At 39.6% G+C, this 19,638-nt stretch overlaps 1 protein-coding gene across 2 annotated transcripts in view; it reads left to right on the top strand.

The window, feature by feature from the left end:
* Positions 1–889: 889 nt before the first annotated feature.
* LOC146555524 (ankyrin repeat- and BTB/POZ domain-containing protein 3-A) overlaps positions 890–19,638 on the top strand; it is a 283,020-nt gene continuing 264,271 nt past the window's right edge. For both annotated transcript variants that reach the window (XM_085251640.1, XM_085251639.1), the window contains exon 1: positions 890–2,142. In XM_085251640.1, coding sequence (XP_085107766.1) covers positions 1,278–2,142 — 865 coding nt within the window. In that variant the 5' untranslated portion in view covers positions 890–1,277. The remainder of the gene's footprint in view (positions 2,143–19,638) is intronic.

Raw genomic sequence — 19,638 nt, 5'->3', positions numbered from 1 at the left:
GAAAAAATGCGCTGCGCTTTTATTTTACAAAATTGCACTGTTATTCGTGAATACAGGTGAATACTGATGCCTATTATTATTTATAGGTGTTGCTATGATTTTACAATTGCATCCTGCCTTTTCTTTGGCCAGCAGAATGATGGATGAATGGATTTTCATGGTGAAATTTAGCAAGCAAACTCCTGTAGTGATTAATCATGAGAAGCTTTAGAAAGGTCAAATACATCAGTCAGTGAACAGACTAAAGGAAATGCAGAAAAGCTGATACCTTTGCATACATTAAAGCACATACACACACACGCACAAGAAACTGAATTCATGGTACATCAGTGACCTGTTCACATGAGGAATTGTGTGTTTATACAGCTACTGTACAAAACTTTAATACATTTTAAAGCTGTGAAATTCATCTACAGATGACAGCAGGAAGAATAAAATATAGCATCACTGCAACGAAGCAGCTAGTAGTATTACACAGAAAAGCTTATTTTTCATAGAGCACAGAAAGAAACTGCTATTTTAGATAACAGTATGAACACTTTAAAATAACAGCTTAATGCTGGCAAGGTAGCAGCCAGCGTCTTCTTTATGCTTAATTTAACATCCACTCATTGATCTTTGAATCTTTGAATCCTCATTGAATCCACTCATTGATCTTATTTGATTGGTGGATCTGAGTTTTATGCGGTAGAATTAAATTATTTTCGTCTCCGGGCGTTATTTTAACACGGAATTTGTCTATTTTACCATTTGCGCCATGTGTTCTCTCAGTGGGAACCTTCCTCTCATCCTGGCACTGTCGTGACATGACACTGCAGCAACGCCACTACAAACAGCAGATTGGCTGGCACAGCAGCCCGCAATAGTGTGTTTTCCACTGAACTGTTGTGTTTCACCAGCTCCAGGTAGATTCTGCTGAAAAGCAGCAGGTAGCTCCTCTCTGTCAGTAACAACTGATGGATACGCGGATTGGCTCGTTCCAGCCCGCCGCTCTCATGCTCCTCCTCTCCATCGGAGTCCTGCCTGCGCTGCGCTTGTTGCAGTGAGCGCGGAGGGTTTGTGCGCTCTCGGGTTATGAAGTTGTGGACAGGAGGAGAGGATATCGGTGACAGCAAGACGCGCAGAGGAGGAGAAAAGTAGATGTTCGTTGGTGTCGTTCCACTCTTCATTCTGGGGAATACGCTTAAATCGGGAGATTGCGGCGGAGAAACGCGCTGAAACGAGTTTGTGGCATTTAACTGGGAGACCAAGCATACCCAACAGTATGCGGTGCAGTTATGGCAGGCAAGGGTAAGACAGTCGTGAGGACGCTGGAGGATTTAACGCTTGATTCTGGTTATGGTGGAGCCGCGGACTCGGTTAGGTCGTCCAGCGTGTCGCTGTGCTGCTCCGACACGCATCAGTCCATCTCGCATGGGGGAAACTGCTGGCATCTGACGGAATCCATGCACAGCAGACAAAACAGTTTGGACACAGTCAACACCGTCCTGGCGGAGGACACGGAGATACTGGAGTGCTCGGGTCACTGCGCCAAGCTGCCCGAGCTGGAGGAGGTGCCATGGACCCTGGGCGAGGTGGAGGGCGCGCTGAGGAAAGACGAGGAGCTGATGGTGGGCAACCCGCCACCGGAGGTCCTGGCGCGACTGTCGACTCTCATTAGCCGCGCGCTGGTGAGGGTGGCCCGGGAGGCGCAGCGACTCAGCTTGCGCTACGCCAAGTGCACCAAGCACGAGATCCAAAGCGCCATCAAGGTGGTGCTCTCGTGGACCATCTCCGTCAACTGCATCACGGCGGCTCTGAGCGCCTTGTCCCTCTACAACATGAGCACCGGGGACAAGTTCAGCCGAGGCAAGTCCGCGCGCTGCGGGCTGGTCTTCTCCGTGGGGAAGTTCTTCAGGTGGATGGTGGATAGTCGGGTGGCCCTAAGGATCCACGAGCACGCTGCCATATACCTCACCGCCTGCATGGAGAGTCTGTTCAGAGAGGTTTTCACCCGCGTCCTGCGCAGCGCGCTCGTGGAGAGGGATAACGGGATCCCCAAGTTTACGCTGGAGTCAATGGAGCAAGCCATCTGCAACGACTCGGAGATCTGGGGTCTGCTGCAGCCCTACCAGCACCTCATATGTGGCAAGAATTCAAGTGGTAAGCCATGTCAGTGAGTGGTTAACTGTTTGAAACGTGATTGACGTACATTTGGTGGTGTGTGCAGAGGGCTTTTTTATCACCTAAATCACCATATGAGTAAAATCAATTTGCCCCCTAAAACAACTTGTTTCCAAAATGGAAATCCACGTGCTTCAGGAACTGTCTAGAAACAAGTGGCTGCCTCTTTAAATAAGCCATAACTATGACTCAACTGGGATGAGGCCTGATGTAGAAAATAATTTTCTTTTCAAAAGCTATCTTCATCTCAAGTTCTGCTCATTTGTTTGGAGGATAACAACACATTTTATTTTATTTTTTCCTAATCTGCTTAGCGTACCCTCTTAAGAAAAGCAATATGACTGTAAACTGTGTTATTATGCTGGGGAATAACCACTGCTTATATTGCTAGTGTAATTCCATACCCAAACAAAAGGGCTTGGCAGTTTTTGAATATTTATTACCCTCAGCTTAGACCTCAAGGCCAACCTCTGAAACAGTATCTTGGTTGTTGCAGCCTCAGAGCAACAGCCAGACTAGACTAGGTATTTATGGTGAAAAAGATCAAACAAGCTCAAACCTCTACTTCTTTGAAGCTATTGTGCTCTCAGACTGTCATTAGCAGCACAGATGTTAATGAGTGTTTTTGATAGACTATAGGAAATGCATTTATGTATCATGATGTGTGTGCGTCAGGATTTTTTTGCACAAGCAGGCTTTGTGTTTATATTGTGTGCTGGCCTTGTTGATAATGCTACAGTCTCACTCCAGAAGGTGTAAGCTGTCAGTGTGGGCTGGCCCTCTTGTTTTCAATGCCCTGAATGAGTTGGCTGAAAGCAGAAGGGAGTTGAAATGCTGTTCTCCAACTGAGAGCCAAACTGGGCTGTGTAATACTGGCCAAAGAATCATAGTGCAACACTTTGGCTAGTTGCTGCAGAAGATTATTCCAGAAGCAATCTGAAGAAAAATGGATATGAGATCGTTCTCACAGATTCTTCAGTGAAGTGAAATGATCTGAAATTGAATGTCATGGATGCAGTTCTTTTCTTTAAAGATGGGAGTCTTTTCTGTCCCCCAAATCCTCACGTGCAGTGTAGTAACTTAAAATGCATCATTGCATCTTCATATTAAAACAGATCAATTCCAAAAAAGTACTGTTGCTATTGAATCTGCAAGCCGCTTGGCATCCACCTCTACACCAGTTGTCTCTGACTTGCCCTATTATCTCCCAGGTGTGTTCACTGACTAGTGGGGAGGCATTGGTTAACGCAGTTTAAAAAATAATTACTTTCTTTCGGCTATAGTAGTCCTAACTAAAATAACATTTTAAAGAAGTTGTAAGGAAATGCTTACACATTTTTAAAAAGCTCAACGTTGAAGCATGCACATTTTTCTTTAATCTGCAGTGATACCAAACACTGAAAAACAGCAAATCCTGTGATTAAGAATAGTCCCAGTTTCATTTTATGTCTGTTTGTTAGATTAGGGTGAGCTTAACTGAGTCATTCATCCTCTTTTTACATTGTTGTTTTTCATCATTTTAATTTTTTTACACAACTGCTTTGTCTTGAAATTGTAAAAACATGAATTCTGTGTAGATTGGATGTTGAGCCAGGCATGCATTCCCTCTGCTCCACCTCTGTGCAGTCAACTGCTCTGCAACAGTGCATGATTTTCTGGTGGTGCAGAGGAAGATATCATTTGGAGTCACACAAAACAGCGTGATGTCATTTTAAAACAGTTATCAAGGCAAAATGCGTAGATTTAAAAAGTACTGTTTTCCCTTCCCCGACCCAGCAGTGTTATTAATCCATTTCAAAGATGAAGAAGACAAATGTATTACTTTGATTTTATGCCAACAAAGGCTGCACTTCGAGAATTATTTAAAACTGAGTCATCTGCGGCCAAATAATTAACCACGGATATTAATCTAATAATCACTGAGGTGTCTGTGATGGCTTCTTTTTGGTAGCTTTGGTGACGGCAGTGAGACTGGATGTAGTAAATGGAGAGAGCAGGGGAGGCCTTCTTGTGACCAACATGATCTTTTTGTCTAAAAATTTCACCTAAGGAACAAAAGCACCGCAGTGCCTAATGATTAAACCCACATTGCTCGACACTCCCACTGACCATACGTGACAGCCTCTCTGCTCTGACTAATGAGTAGAGCATAACGGAAGCTTTTCTTCACCTCCTTTATTTCCAGAGGTGCTTGCAGCTGCTCAACCTGCTGAAAATTCTGGATGTTTCCAGAATATTTGCTGGTTAAACAGGCAGTGTGAAAGGTTTGGGAATGTTTGAGCTTATAAGAGCTTTAATTTAACTTGATGACTTTCCACGCTGATAGCCTAACCAACAGTAATTCTGAAACGAGTCACACCTTATATACCCAACTGTTATGGGTGGAGGAGTAGGTGGAGATGGAAAATAAATAAATAAATTAGGGCATCGCCAACTGAAATTTGTCAGTGTCTTTATGAATGATTCATTTCCAAAATGAAACGAGTCATGAATCATTTCTGATGTACTACTTTACATTCAGCGGTTAAAGAGTGGTACATTTTGAGGTGTGTTTTTGTCCAGCCTGTTAGCCCTCTCAAGTCTAATCTATATCTGTGTAATTTGTTTTATTTCAATTGGTTTCCCAAGTTTGGGCAATCAGGGAACACGTGTTTATTCTAACTGACATACATAAACAACTATTCACATTTTCTTTCAAAATACAGAATTGATGCTCCAGACCTCAGAGGGTTAACTTAGCACTCTCTCATACCTCTGTTTTTGGTTATAGCCTACCAACTCCTGAGGAAAATGTGTGACTTTATAGGAAATGGTCTACTGTGTTGAGTAGCTAGTTAATAACTGCTTTATCTGCTCTTTTGTACAAGGGGGATTTTAAGAATACAGCTCTTCCTACTTCTAGTCTGACCAATGCTAAGCTGTATTTCTGCTTTTCCACTATTAAGGACCCACAAAGTCTATATAAGGGTTTCGAAAGGAAGAAACTCAAAAGTGGCCCCAGACAAGACTGCATTCTCTGGGGCTGACAGTTGAGTTTTGCTTTCACTTGCCGCTTACCTTTATTTTCTCTCAGCTTGGTTCACCTAAAAACCAAAATGATTAGCGTGAGGCACTAAAACAACTTGATACAGAGCTAAGTGTTGTCTTATTTTCAGGTGCGTTAACTCTAAACTTAACTACGCTATAACTAAACCACATGTCGGGTAGTTTTCTGGAAGATTGTAGTCTCAAACCAAAGCAGTGAGTAGTCAACAGAAAACCAAAACAGTGATCTTAAACTTGTTTAAAGCTGCAGATTCAGGTAAATCTCTCCTAATTCTTTACAACAAGCTCCCACTTTCACATGAGATTTGCAAAATATCAATTATTGCCACTTTAGCTCTTACCTTAACTACTACACCCATGTGGGGTCCCAATTTTGCCAGCACTTAAATAGTTAGAGTTGATTTAGGTGCATAAAGTGTCATACCTTGTGCATTTTGGAAGGATGACTGAAATTTGAAGTATAACTGTGTGTAACTGTGTACATGACTAGTAAAATAAGGGCACTTCCTTCATTGCTTTCTATGTAAGCCTGGTGCATCAGGTTTCATGGAGAGGCAACTGTCCTATTTCCCTGCACTAACATGGGTTTACCTTAACATTCAATTTCTGCACCTTTTCTATGCCTTCTGTGCCTTACAGATGCCAACTGAAGTGATGCATTTGATGTGTGTTGCACTTAATCCTACATCATTGTGTATCACATATATGTATATTTCAACACATAAAGAGGTATTGCACAAACATCAAATCTAAAACGTTTCTCGATGTTGTCTTGTTACCTGATGACATGTGACGTCAGAAACAAGCAGCGTGGTCATCAGCTTCCCAACCCGCCTGCGTGATGTTTAAATTTGGCATCCTGAATGACTTGATTGTATCTGATTATGTCTGTCATTCGCCGTGACCTTCCCCAAGGAACCAATCCAACCTCCGCAGGACAGATGACACAACATAATGGTATTGCATAGCCTGCTATAGTCTGTCTATTAAATTAGCAGCAGGGTGATGGTTTCCCTCCTTCTTCCCGCTCTGTCTTTCACACCATATTTTATTTTATTTCATTTTCTCATGGTGGGGGGAAGCGGGCTCAGTGTTTGCATATTTGCTTTCCACTGTGGTTTTTAATAAGCTCGACTCATAACCACATGATTTTGGCAAAGCCTTTTGTTGTCCATTCTGTTATTATTTTCTGCCCGTCCTTCCCCTCCTTTGGGAGGGGGGATACTCGCAGATGAGCCGACAGATTGCCATAGTTCTGATGGAGATATGATGTGAGCACCCGGCAAGGCATGCTGGTTGTGATGGAGTTTGATGTCATGGTAATTTCATAAGGCCAAGGGCTGCACCCACAACCCTCCACCCACGTTTCAGCAATGATCAGTGATTGTGAAGTTGTGTGAAGTTGTTTTCCAGGCCAAGATATATTTTATGAACAGCATCCATTTCCCTCCATGTTACTGGCTTATGAAAATATTAACTTTAATTTCTTATGCTTCTAGGTAAATATTCTGATAGGAATTCCACACGTACAAGTCAGCTGAGACCAGCCTGAAATTGTTGTGGTTTTATTACTTGCTCTGTGTCATTGGAGCGTGGATCCCCTTCCATTTTCAGGAAGTAGGTGAATGCACTGGGTCACGATGAGATAATAAGAGGAGTGTGGGAGTAGTGAATGCTTAATGCTGTGAAGGAGTCAAGTGCAGGAGGAGAAACCAGGCTGGAGTGTCAGCTGCAGGAGCTGTTGCTGAGGGGGCATTGGCGCAGGTCCCTTAGAGATATAATTACCATGCAGCTCTCTTTAATTAACACTTGTGCTTATCTGGTAGTCATTAAGATTAGGAATTAGTAACGGGAAACACCAGGGAGCTGGAGAGAACAAAGATGGTAATTCCTCCCATTCATTTTTAATACCCGTTACTCGTAGGCCTGCGTCGGCATGTTTGATCCAATCAGTCTGTGTGGCCGAGATAAAACGGCTCCTAGAAATTCAGACCTGTGGACTTTCTTTGCCTTGGATTCTTATGAAACAAAGCAACTTGTTTCATCACTTGTCCTTGTTGTTAGGTAAGCTACTTTGGGCTGGTCACTTAATAACAAGGTGTCGCTTCAGCGGGTAATTCTGCTTGTTTTATGAATCTGTTGCTTAGCAAATGTAGCCACATGTACTTTTCAAGGTATTTTTTGTAATTACACTTGAAAAAAATAACCATTTTATTGAAATCATATAGATCACATATAGGTTATATATAGGTAAAATTAAAAGGGTCACTATTTTACCAGTCGGTGTGCAAATTTTTTGGCCTTTTTTTTCCTAATGAGGTTTTTTTTAAGGCAGTTAAAAAAAGAACATGTTTATAATTTCTAGGCCTGGCTAACTATAGTTTATACTGATTTTATTGCAGACATTTCTTTTACATCCAAAGATGTCAATTAAATTACAGACGTTAATTTAAAATAAGATTTCTATTAAAAAAATGCTCAAAGGCATGGCATCGCGTGAATTGCTAGTTTTGGGATATTTTAGCCTTAAAACAGTCAGAAAACACCTAATAACACACTAATACGTACACCAGAACTATTCGGTTAAATTTCAAAAGATTATGGTTTATATGAATATATGACAACAGCATTCGCAGCATTAACCCCGCACAAGGAAAACTGCTACTTAAGGATACCCAGCACATTCAAATATAACAGCAAAGAGTCCTGACCAAGCATCCATTTTTAATGAGCCATATCGTGGTCATGACCGTTGTGTTGGGTTAAGCCTGTGGCTTGGGAAAAAGTGTAGTTTACTGACAGTTATTGGAAATGAGGAAGGACTCCCTAAGTTTAAAGCCACATTTTTCTCTCTTCTTTTTTTGTATTAGTTTCACTTTTATTTTTTTTATGAATGTAAGCTATAAATCAGAAAACCAAACTCATCTCTGAGGCTTATATCAAAACATTTAAACCAAAGAGTGACTATAAAGCCACTAGGAATTGACTGGATATTATACACGTACATTGTTTTAAATATGAATTTGAGAGCCACATGTTAAATACAAAACTACTTAATGAACATTTCTTTTTTGTCTCAGTATATTTATTGAACTACATCTCGGTTTTCAGTTATATTTATTACTAGAACATCTGTCCATCAACCTGGTAATTATATGATGGTGGATGCCTGGTACAAGCTAAATAGCTGCACCAGTGTTAGCTTAGCACCACGTAAACTAACTCACTAAGGTGTTAGCTAGTGAGCCGCTAAAGTGTTAGTGCTGATTAGCTCTTTCACAAGCAGTATTAGCAGGATAGAGCAAATACTGCCAGTGAATTTATCATAAAAATGATCATAAATGAGCACTAGCTAATGCCCATTAGCATTAGCTATATTTTAACACATGCAGGGCCTTGATGAAATCCAGTAGATACTTCCATATTCTCAGACTCTCCTCACTGTTTGAATAAAAAAACATGATGTTTGTACCGGTAAAGGTAAAAACAGGTATTATAATAAAAATATCTAACATAACCAATATTCTTAGTATGTAAGTAAATAAATAAGGTATCTAGATATATAAGCAAAAACTTGACACCCAAAAAGTGTGAGTGACTCATGTCCAACAACAAATCAAACTGAGTTGATTAGGTAGTTCAGCATTAAGTGGTACTATCTGTTTTCCAGTGTAGCAAAGTGGTTAATGGCTCAACTTATAGTCACGCTGTGTTATCATATATTAACTTAGATTACTGTTTAATGTGCAGCAAAGATCCATGGATTACTGCCTCCATGCTGCAGATGTACGTGAAGTCATGCACACTGCCGTGCATAGACATGTACGGACACGCCTGTAAGATGCTCACCTCGGCTTGCACGTTGAGATGTTTCCATCTAAATCAATCCATCCACAAATAGAGGAGTTTGTTAAAACTCAAACCTGATATTTTAATGGGGAGCAGCAGATCGACACAGGAATATTTAACTCAATAATGGGGTCTAGAGACACAAACGACAGTAGTAAAATCATCAGTACTCCCACATTACAGAAGAGGAAACAGGTTTTCTCAGGAATCCTGGTGTTTTGCCAGGCCTTTCACTTTTAATTCAACACGGCAGCTGTTTGTTTTTCTCACTTCTGCTGCACTGGAAATCGTTCACCTTCATGTCATCTGAGGTCACTTGGTTAGGGTTGATTCACATTGTGCAACAGTAATCTCTATTTAGTATATTTTCTAGAACTTAAAAAATAAATCTCTCTACTATCAGAGACATTTAGAATACTGGTAAATGCTCATGCTACAGTGTTGTTTGGCTTCTTCAGGATTCTTATCTATAGATAAGATGCACCTGTATGCCAATTTTGTTTGTTCAGATCTTGATTGTATCGGAAGACTGGGACAAGAAACTCACAGACAGATGGGAGTTTATATTCTAGTAAAGAAAAACATAATTATGCATTAAGAATTGTGTCCACGTTGGACAATTGTTCCTTGTTAGGAAGTGAGGTGACTGGTGGGAGGGAGTTGAGTTGTTTAACGTTAGCCATAACCACACCTTAAGTGTGAATGAAGTGCCAGGATTGATTGATTAACTGCATTGTAATAATTCAAAAGCCACAAATAAGCCATGCAACATTTTATGTCGCAACCAGATTTGAAATCAGTCTCTCATTCATTAATTAAGGCTATTTCTTTAGTAGAACACAGAACAAAAGCATTATGTGCAGCAGAAGTGAAAATAAATCGATATAAAACTCAAACATGGGAACTGCTCTTTTGTTGACTCATGTCATCAGCAATGCTGTGTATTCTAAATCAGTTCTGCACATTTGCATTTGTGGTTAGAACCACTTTATATCTTCTCTATATAGCTACAGCTGTATGTAACGTTTTCTCCCCAGTGTTGACTCTTCCATTATCACACCAAGTCTGTGGTTGTTGTCTGCACATTTTTGATCACACCTTGAGCACAAATAATTTTAAGGGGCTTGGCGCTTCCCATATTTAGAAATTCTTTAGTAAAAAGTGCTATTATTATAGTTTTTATTCCAATAAATATCACTGTTCATTGCTCATTGTTCCATGAGCAGGAAACATGACTTAAGCAAGTGTCCGATTTTGAAAGTCAGACCTTTTTTGCATGAGCCTGACCAGTTGTGAAATGGTTGGTTTTCTGTTAACACTGATGTCATTCCTGGACAGGGAATGAGGATGTTAGTCTAACACACACACACACCCCGCGACATATATTGAGTCAGAGATTGTTTTTGTCTTTTGGGGAATTTCTCGATTGCTTGTTGTGCAAGCAGTATCACTTGGGATTATTTTTCCAGTGCTGTCCAGGGGATTTTCTACACATGGACAAAACATTTTGCAACTTTATGTAGTCACACATCAAAAGTTTTGGTAAGAGAGAAAAGAAAAGAGCTGTGTGAATGCACTCTTGAGTTGTTTCTTTAATCAGCTGTCTGAAAACAATTGTGCAATGTAGGATGGAATAACAATAGGTTCCGCAATATATTAATGGTTGGTTTGTGTAGTCATTCAGGACTAATGTTATTGGTCAGATGACTTTTATTGTTCCCGCACCATGTAAGTTGTTTGCAAAAGCAGCAGGCATCAATCACAACATCTCCCCCGTGCCCATTTTCCTCCCTCTGGGTTTATTTCACACAATTACTGCATACTCCTGCAGTTTAACTTGTTCAAGTGTGAAGAAAAATATATTTAAATCAGAAACAAACACACAATCTCCTCTTGTGTGATTGTTCTGAACCTCTCTGCAGGCTATGCTTATATCTCGCTCCAGAGCTTGACTGAAATTTATGTCTTTACTTTTAGGGGACATATTTGTGAAGACAGCTTCTAAGCTTCAAGGCGTGGGGTGGGTGTTTCCCATGGCAATGGCTGACTGACTTATAAAGGAAGCCATAGTGCTGTATAGCCCACAAATCTTGTCAACAAGCTTATCAACAAAGCTCACACAGAGAGGCAAAGTCAAAATGTCACACCTCAGCTAGTCTTTGTTTGTGGGGCGTAACTATCATTCTCAGTTTTTTCGTTCAAAAAGAAATCAGCCCTGGAATTTATTGAATTTATTGAATGAACTTTCATAAAAGTAGAACCTAAATTGTGGTAGATTAATAGATCAAATGATGTTCTTTAAAAAAAAAAATCTAATTTAGGAAAGAAAAGTATTAACCTCTTTCTGAGCCATCTTCCCCATCCACTGTACGCTTACACTTCTCTCCAGTAGATCTGGTGTCCTGTACATTTTATGAGAACCTTTCACAAACAGGAACTCTTTTATGTGTTTCTCCTTTAACCCATCTACAGAGTCTTTTATGTTTTTGCTTGTGGTTATTCTGAATGTCTTCAGTTGACCTCAGCATGTTTGTACCCTCGTTTTAAAAAGCGTCCTGTAGGGCTAGATGGTGGCCGGTCACATTTTTATTCAATGTGAAAACTGAGTAAGCCGATGTTTCCCAGCAGCCCCTGATAAGCTTAGATTACAACAAACTATAACATGATGACTTGGCTTTCACTTGTCTGTCCCTCATGTGGTAGCAGGAGTGATTAAAGGCTCTCTGAGAATCACCAAGACGGGTTTTTCTCGTTGCTTTTCACGCTTGCCCACATTTAAGAAAGATGCAAACTTCACATTGATGAAAACATGTCCAACTAAAGGTGCAATTAGATCTTTGTTCACCTTTGTTTACCTGTATTTAATGCATGGATGAGATTCAATAAGCTGGTTTTAAAGGATCAGAAAAGAGATTAGGAGTTAGCCTTTCTACCAGATGGATGATTTCATCTAATAAAAAAAAAAAATTCAAAGATTATGTCTGTCAGCTGCTGGTCAGTGGTGGCGGATCCTCCTTCACACAGTTTTATGCACACGCTTACTAAGAGCACATAATTTGTGTGCCTGTGTGGAATTGTATAATGCTTGTGTAATACTTGTAAGTTATGTACCAAGAAGCTGCTAAATATACAGTCTGAGTCTTATCTTCAGTCTTACAGACAGAAAGCAGCAATGCCAGCAGTGTGATGGAATTAAATGGTATAGTGTTATATTGAAAAGACTTTTCTACATTAGTGGTCAACAACAATGTTTATTTGTTTATTTATTTTTTAAATATGAGTTTTACTGGTTCCGCTTGTCCTTAAATACCTCGTTGGTGTGACAGAATTCTTCATCTCTAAAGCAATAATAAAAAATTCTATACACACAACAACACTGTGCATCAAATTATGTCCCGACCAATAATGTTTTTGTGGATTGATACTGATTTTAAGGGACTAAAAAACTGCATTACGTACAGCGGCTTATATTCTTTTTAAATGTATAAGCAGTATGTTAGAGCTGGTTTGAAAATTCAAAACAGTGGTGTCACTGTTTATGGACATTACAGCAATGTCTGTCATAAACTAGATTACATCTCACTGTAAAACCCCGATGCTGGCTGAGTTGCAATCTTCAAATCCATCTCAAAATTTGATTACTTAGCCTCTCGGTTCAAAAGCCAATATTTTGGAGTTTGGGATGTAGCCAGAATATCTGGATATCAGATAATGCATACTGAATATCCGGTCCAAGTCCTCTTGTTCCATAAGACAGTCATAGTTTATGAATGCTAACAAAGTAACAGAGCTAAACTGTTGTCAGACAATAGCTGATTGTTTTCTTCTGCATAAGGACTGTTTACCTGAAACTGGTCACAGTCTGCTCATACATGACCTCAAGCAACTATAGACAGACAGCAGAGAACGTCCAGTTCCAGTTCAGCATATTCATATGTAGCTGTGATGTCACTCTGCTACATGTGCTGCAGGTGGTGCTGCTAGTATAAGGAGAAATATAAGGGGGGATATGAAGCTGGTGAAGATACCTAATTTACTTTACCTTACTTGGTTTCACTTTGTACTATTTTTTCCCTCAGTGAAATCAAACTATAGAGATATTTCATTAACAAAATGTATTCAACTTGTAAAATCCAATAGAACTGTAGTTAAATCCAATAAAAGTAATTCAGAATATGAGATTTTTCTGATGTGATGTATAATAATGCTTATAGTGAGCCATTTCCTGGTCATTTACATACATACATACAAAATAATTTTTGTATGCTCTAGTCCAGGCTATAAAGTCCCATTAAAAAGTCCTTAAAAACTATCACGTGTCAAAATATCCAGTCTTATTTGTGTATCCTATTTATGCATATTTTAGTAGGCTAATGTGAAAATAAAGTCGAGTCAGTGGAGTCAAGTTTTTTGTTTGTTTTTGTGAAGGTGACTTAAATGTGTCCATTGCCTTCCTTTATTTGGCATTTTTATCAATATTTATGAGCTTTAAATATATTAGTGGAAACAAGAAAAGAAGGGCAAGGGCAGAGTGAAGCTCTGACCACTAAAATGGACACAGACAAATCGAGCTTCCCGCCCATGGTGCGTGTCCATCCGCAGCCTCCTGTTCCCCGAGCCACAGGGTCTCAGCGTGTAGCGACAGGACAGTCGTGCCATTACAGTGCTCAATTAATGAGGAGCGAGCGCCACATCGCTTTCTGACTGTTCCCAGGTGGCGATGGGAAATTAGGCTCCTTGCTCTGGGGAGAACCATCTGCTTACCACAGTGACGCAAACCAGGCCAGTTGTAGGGGATACAAGGATGTTTGGTGAATTGAGTCTAGGGGAATGCCTCTGGTGACTGAAGACCCACGCTCTAACATATCAACCATCCTTTCTTCTTCTTTTGTTCTTTGAGTCTACAACTAAATCCTGCCTTGACAAGTGCAAACGCCAACTCACACAGCCCATAATAGGAAAAGAAACACCCTTGTTTTGTTTTTAAAGACCTAAGTTACATAAGCTGTTTCTCTGTGACTGCTCGTCTTTAAAACAGCGACATTGACGTGTACTCCCACTATACAGTATTCTTGAAATTTTAAAGTGAAACTAATGTCCTCATATGGAAGATGTTGCAGCTTTGCTTACTCTTGTGTAGGCAGGGACACTTCCCCCACTGACAAAGCATTTTTTAATGATCATAATATAATAAAATGCCTTTATAATGATAAACATTAAAAGGAAAGCTACGGGGGGAGCTTCAGCTCTCTGTCACTGCACGGTTGTTGGACCCACCAGCCCTGCTTTTCTTTAATTGGACATCTGAGGCCTGTTTTACCCGTATTATTATTTTTTTAGATGAAGACTGATTTATTGCATTTTCAAGTCAGAGAATAAAAATTTTAAAAAAGCTCAACATCAAGATACGGGGCTAAATTTGGCATTTTTGTGAAAGAGTTTGGTGTGAACTACAGAGAATCAGAGTTTTCATATAAAGCTGTGGGTGAATAGGGAAACAGCCACCGCTGCTGCTGATTATGTGGTTACTCACCTGTAATGGCTTCAAAAATGTACCTGGCTGCATTAGCTGCTGGTGACGAATGACTTTTTATGTTTTAAATGTCATGAGATAACGCTAATGTTTCTGGATAGCACTTTAGGGCTGTTAATAATCACTGTGCCGTGCTTGAGTGTTTGCATGGAGCACAAGAGGACATAAATGGCTAATTTTGGTGTTTATGTTTAGGTTATTGATCTGATTCAAGTGGATGGTGTATAAAGACTGAAATGAGTGCATTATGAGATGAATTGCCTGCAGAAGTCTGTGAGAATAAATGAAAATAACAAGAGCTATTCAGTTCCCTGACACTTAAAACATCTTTTAGAATGAAGCTTGTTTTGAAGTTTCGAGAGAAACTGAACTATTGATCGGATGAAATATTAATTTTTGTGTGTGTGTGTGAAACACTTTTTCCCAATAATCGTTCTCACTCGTATTTCAGTTCCTTGCCAAGCTCAGTCCCTCAGTTTATATAGTATCTCTTAAAACATGTCCTCAGTGGCAACTTTCACGATTGCACAATAAGGAAAAATTAATTTACTTATAGGGGAAAAAAATGTATTTATTCGATTTTGCTATGCCACCTGTCTGGCTGAACCTGTTTCGCGTCATCATATGGCTCTTTCGCCCAGCGTGGTAGACAAGTAGAGGCACAGCGAGGTGTAGACAGGTTGCATCACAGCCCCTCTTTACCAAGTCCTGTTTTACTGCCAATAACCGACTTACTGCGGGCGTGCAGACTGACAAGCAAACAGGTGTCTGGACACACACAGTCACAGTCATGCGCTTGTTGGTATTACTGCACCTGTGGGAGTATTTGGCCACTACAGTGATAGCTGCTACGTGCATATTTTAGCTCATTTCTGAACCTTGAATACATTATAATGAAACTGAAACTCTAGTAAAAGCTGTAAAACAAATATTTTGTCCTGTACTAGATTCTCAGTTACATAATGAATATCTGATTAACTAATACAGCAGGGCATTTACAGTTCTGTGGTGCAGCTGTGGCGCCTACAAAAAGGCATAGGGGATATTTTTGATCCCAAGTGAAAGAAACAAGAATTTTCTTTTCCTTCTTTTCACATCAGCTCTGTTATCTTTGTTCTTTAGATGCCTATTTCTGCTGTAATTAACTTCTAGAGCCACACTCATATATGATCGTTAAGACTAATACTGATACCAATATTTGGTTATTTAAAAGTCTATTTGGCATAGACTGTCTCCTCTTTACTTTTTGATTTTCATTTGTCAGGAGTTCTGATTGTTGATATCAATATATTGGAAAATAGTTAATACAACCAATAAATAAAGTAAATGTGTTGAGCTTTGGTAACTCTAGTAACTCTAAGGTCCAAAGTTTGCTTCAGTTCCCAAATACAACCACTGAAGCTCTACCAAATGTTAAAAAGGATCTTGTGAAGTGTTACTCAAAGGGTAACAATAAAGTGTAATGCTAATGCACTTAAATGTTAGCAGTTAGCTAACCAGCTAGTTGGTATCTAGAAAATATTTAAAACAATTTTTGGCTTAAATATTTCTAAAACACAAGAACAAAAAATCAAAATCAAAACTAAATTGTTATGAAGATTGGGGGGATAAGGAAAGTTGGATTAGTTGTACTATTGCTAGCTACAGAGGTGCTAAATTATTAGGCTAATGTAAACAAGAGCTCAGGCAATCTCTTCGTGCAAATAACAGGATGGTTAAACTGTTCTTGATAACAATACACACTAAATGAGTCAGTCAATGAAGTACAGTACGTGCCCAGTAGCAACAAGTTTTATCATAAAGCATGAAGAAGATATCAAAGAATTAGCAAAACTGCAACTTTGCCCAACGTATCCCCATAAACACGAGATTAGTAGATATTAGGCTGTTGCATGGCTTGTACTACTTGAAACCAAAGAAATATGATCCTAAAGTTAAGCTCCATATCTAAATCGTAGTTTTCCTGACATTAATTCATTTCTGAAGCTATAAAATAATAATACTCTCCAGGACACAGTGAACCTGGAGACAGTAATACATACCAGCGGTATTTAAAAGCTTAGCTTTAGGGCTCACTATAGTGGTAATAAAAAGCTGTAGAAAGGTAGAGTGACAACTGAATCGTATATTTAAGCTTATGTCATTTCAAAGAAACAAAGAAGAAGCCTCAAACAGAGAAGCTTGGAAAAAAGAGTTCATACGTGACCACTTAATATGGGGATAACAGTGAATGAAAATGAAATAATGCTGTAATGCTTTCCACTATTGCTTAATATGTTAAAGTAAATGACATTTAAAGCAGAATGATCATATACAAACATCAAAACCACATTTCAACTGACATTGATATCGCTAGTGGGAAAATTTAACAGCCCTGCACATTCACATTCTTCTTTTTAGTTCAGGTAAACGTAGGCAGAGAATCGCACGATGTTATCAAACTGTGTAAAAATAGGAATGACAGCTGGCATGTCTGAACAAGTGCTGCAAACTTACCAGGTAAATGAATGAGTTTCATTTAGAGCATTAAATACGTTCCCACAGAGATGAAAACAGATGTAATCACAGAGCTTAGGCATAAACACTTGTTTGAATGGACAGTGCTACACTTGCATTGTTAATTTAAAAGCTAACACTGGACTTTACAAAGATGGGAAATATAAGAGTATATTATGCATTCCATGGGTGTCAGTGAACGATGCGTAACTTAAGTCTGTGGTCTATTTCTGAGAGCTGCAAAAATTTTCACAAAGCATTCTCATAATGTTACAGTTAATCCATAAAATGTTAATGGCACCCCGGAAGAAACTCTCCTAATACATCAGACAGCTATAAACGCCAAGCACGGCCATCCTTAAGTGCATGGATAGGTATTCATGCATATCCTGCACTGCCAAGTTTATTCATCCAAGAACTCATTCACCTATGCTAATGCACACCTACACAAGGTGGCTGCATGATACCATTCCTGCTTCCACACATTCAGAGCAGATAATCCTCAGGCTTTCACGGCAGCAGATTTTTCCCACACTCTGAAAACAGATACTCAATCTCATCAGTACCCATGATCCATCATAATGTCCCAGAGGCAGCCTGGTACTGTCATCAAAATACAGTTTGTTTTTGGCCCGTTCTCACCCATAAATGCATCATCAGGGGGCTGCTAGCGTCTCTCTTTCTGACCTGCATTTGGCTCTGTGAAAGATTGGCTTAAATGTGTGAGTCAGGCTGAGTCAATGTGAGTATGCATTAAAACGCACTAGAAAGTGTGAGGGACAGTGTTCTTCAGTCTTAGGGACGAAGCTGAGGCATTCATAGTGCGTTCATTGTCTGACTGGCAGCAGTCTAAAACCCAAAGATAATCTTTTCACCACCGAGACACACAGTTTGAGACATATCTGCTGTGAGATAGCTGCTGTTTTCCTCACCAGAGGACTTTAATAAATGTTAAAGCTGTTGTGAGGTCATTTTCAGTGACTCAACCAGCAGATTAATCTGATAATTGCATGTTGAGTCCCTTTGCACTAATTCATATCTGCTTCTCTCAGCTCTTCTGTTCCCCGCTTTGTCTGTTTCGTGTTTGTTTTTGGGCACTGACGCATATCTGCGGTGTTGTAGCTAATCATTTTCCAAACCATGCAGCAGTGTTGTGGAAATGCGATGGCCTTTGTTGTCTACTACCGCTGCAGACATCATATTAACAACACATTAAGTGTTAGTTGCGTGCCTCTGTTTCCAGCAAATGCCGATGTAAAGCCACATAAGTTGATTTTATTGATCATTTGGGTGGAGGCAGCACATCACTCAGCTTATAAAGCTGATGTGGTGAATTAGCACAGAGCTGCCTGTTTACACTTCTGGGGACACAGAAATGCATTTTCATTAATTTTGAGCCATCGTTGTGATTGTTTGCATCCTTTTAAGTCTATCAGTCCCCGAGGACAATGTGCCTGGTTTGCTCCACTAGTTCACTGGCAAGTTATTAATTTCCCTGTTTGCTTTTGAGCAGCTAGTGTGCAGTGGTGTTACCTAGGCTTTTTATTCATCTCCTTTACTTTATGCTGCTCCCGCTGCTACAAATGAAGATGATCTTTTGAATATGCAAAGATTAAGGGAACTCTGGAGACATCTTAATGAGTGACCTCTCTCATGCATTTGAAAATGCATTATTAGATAAAACCATGTGTCTGCTGCAGTCCTGGAGTTGGTAGTTTGTTGGTTGTTGTAGATTATTCATGAAGCACTATCCATGCTCTATAAGGCTAATCTTTAATTATCATCCAGGAAAGGCAAAACAGCACACCAGCTGTGAAGCATTGATTCACAGTTGACCTCGTTCGTATGCATGTATGTATAGCCCACTTTAATTAGTGGACATAACTTAATAGATACCTGAAAGGGTAAAGCAGGGTTAAGTCATAACATCTGGCTATTTCTTTATCTTTAAATTTTAAAAATTTTAAAGCTGTTGCCATGACTAAAAACAGTAAACTGAAATGATAGCTTATTAAAATACTTTGGCTGACTCGAAGGTTGTTGCTTGTATCCAAGAGAACGGAAAATATGGTTCTTAGGACCAGTGGGGAGTTAAAGCCTCAGTCATATAGGCCTATAGACCAATAAGCAACCCCTAGCAACCACTAGGTATTCCCCTCCAATCAGTTGGTGAGTAGTTGGAGGCAGTTGCTAGGTTAAATTTGTTGTAAAGAGGTTACCTCCTAGTGATTGCTTTTCTTTTACCCATAGTTTGTAGGGAAGGCACAGACTACTATCTTCTTCTTCTTCCAGCAACTACTCTCCAACGGGTCAGGAGTATACATTATTTCCTGCCCACCAGTGATTGCCAGGACTGTTCTCACAGCTTCTGTGGGTCTGACTGAGGTCTAACTTATAGTAGGGCTATATTTACAAAGCATGTAAATATAGATAATGAAAAAAAATGAAGCAAAAAAAAGGGCTAACCAAATGTTTAGATCACATATTTCTCTAAGGACAAGCTGACAGTCTAAATTATTCATGAAGTAGTTAGCCCCCACAGTTTTAGCAAT

This window comes from Mchenga conophoros, linkage group LG17 (assembly GCF_057382185.1).
Source record: "Mchenga conophoros isolate Kocher_MC1m ecotype Shallow Benthic linkage group LG17, M_conophoros_male_GT1.1, whole genome shotgun sequence".
NCBI lineage: Eukaryota > Metazoa > Chordata > Actinopteri > Cichliformes > Cichlidae > Mchenga > Mchenga conophoros.
The sequence above is the reverse complement of the archived record's forward strand: the minus strand, read 5'-3'. Positions and strand labels throughout refer to the sequence as shown.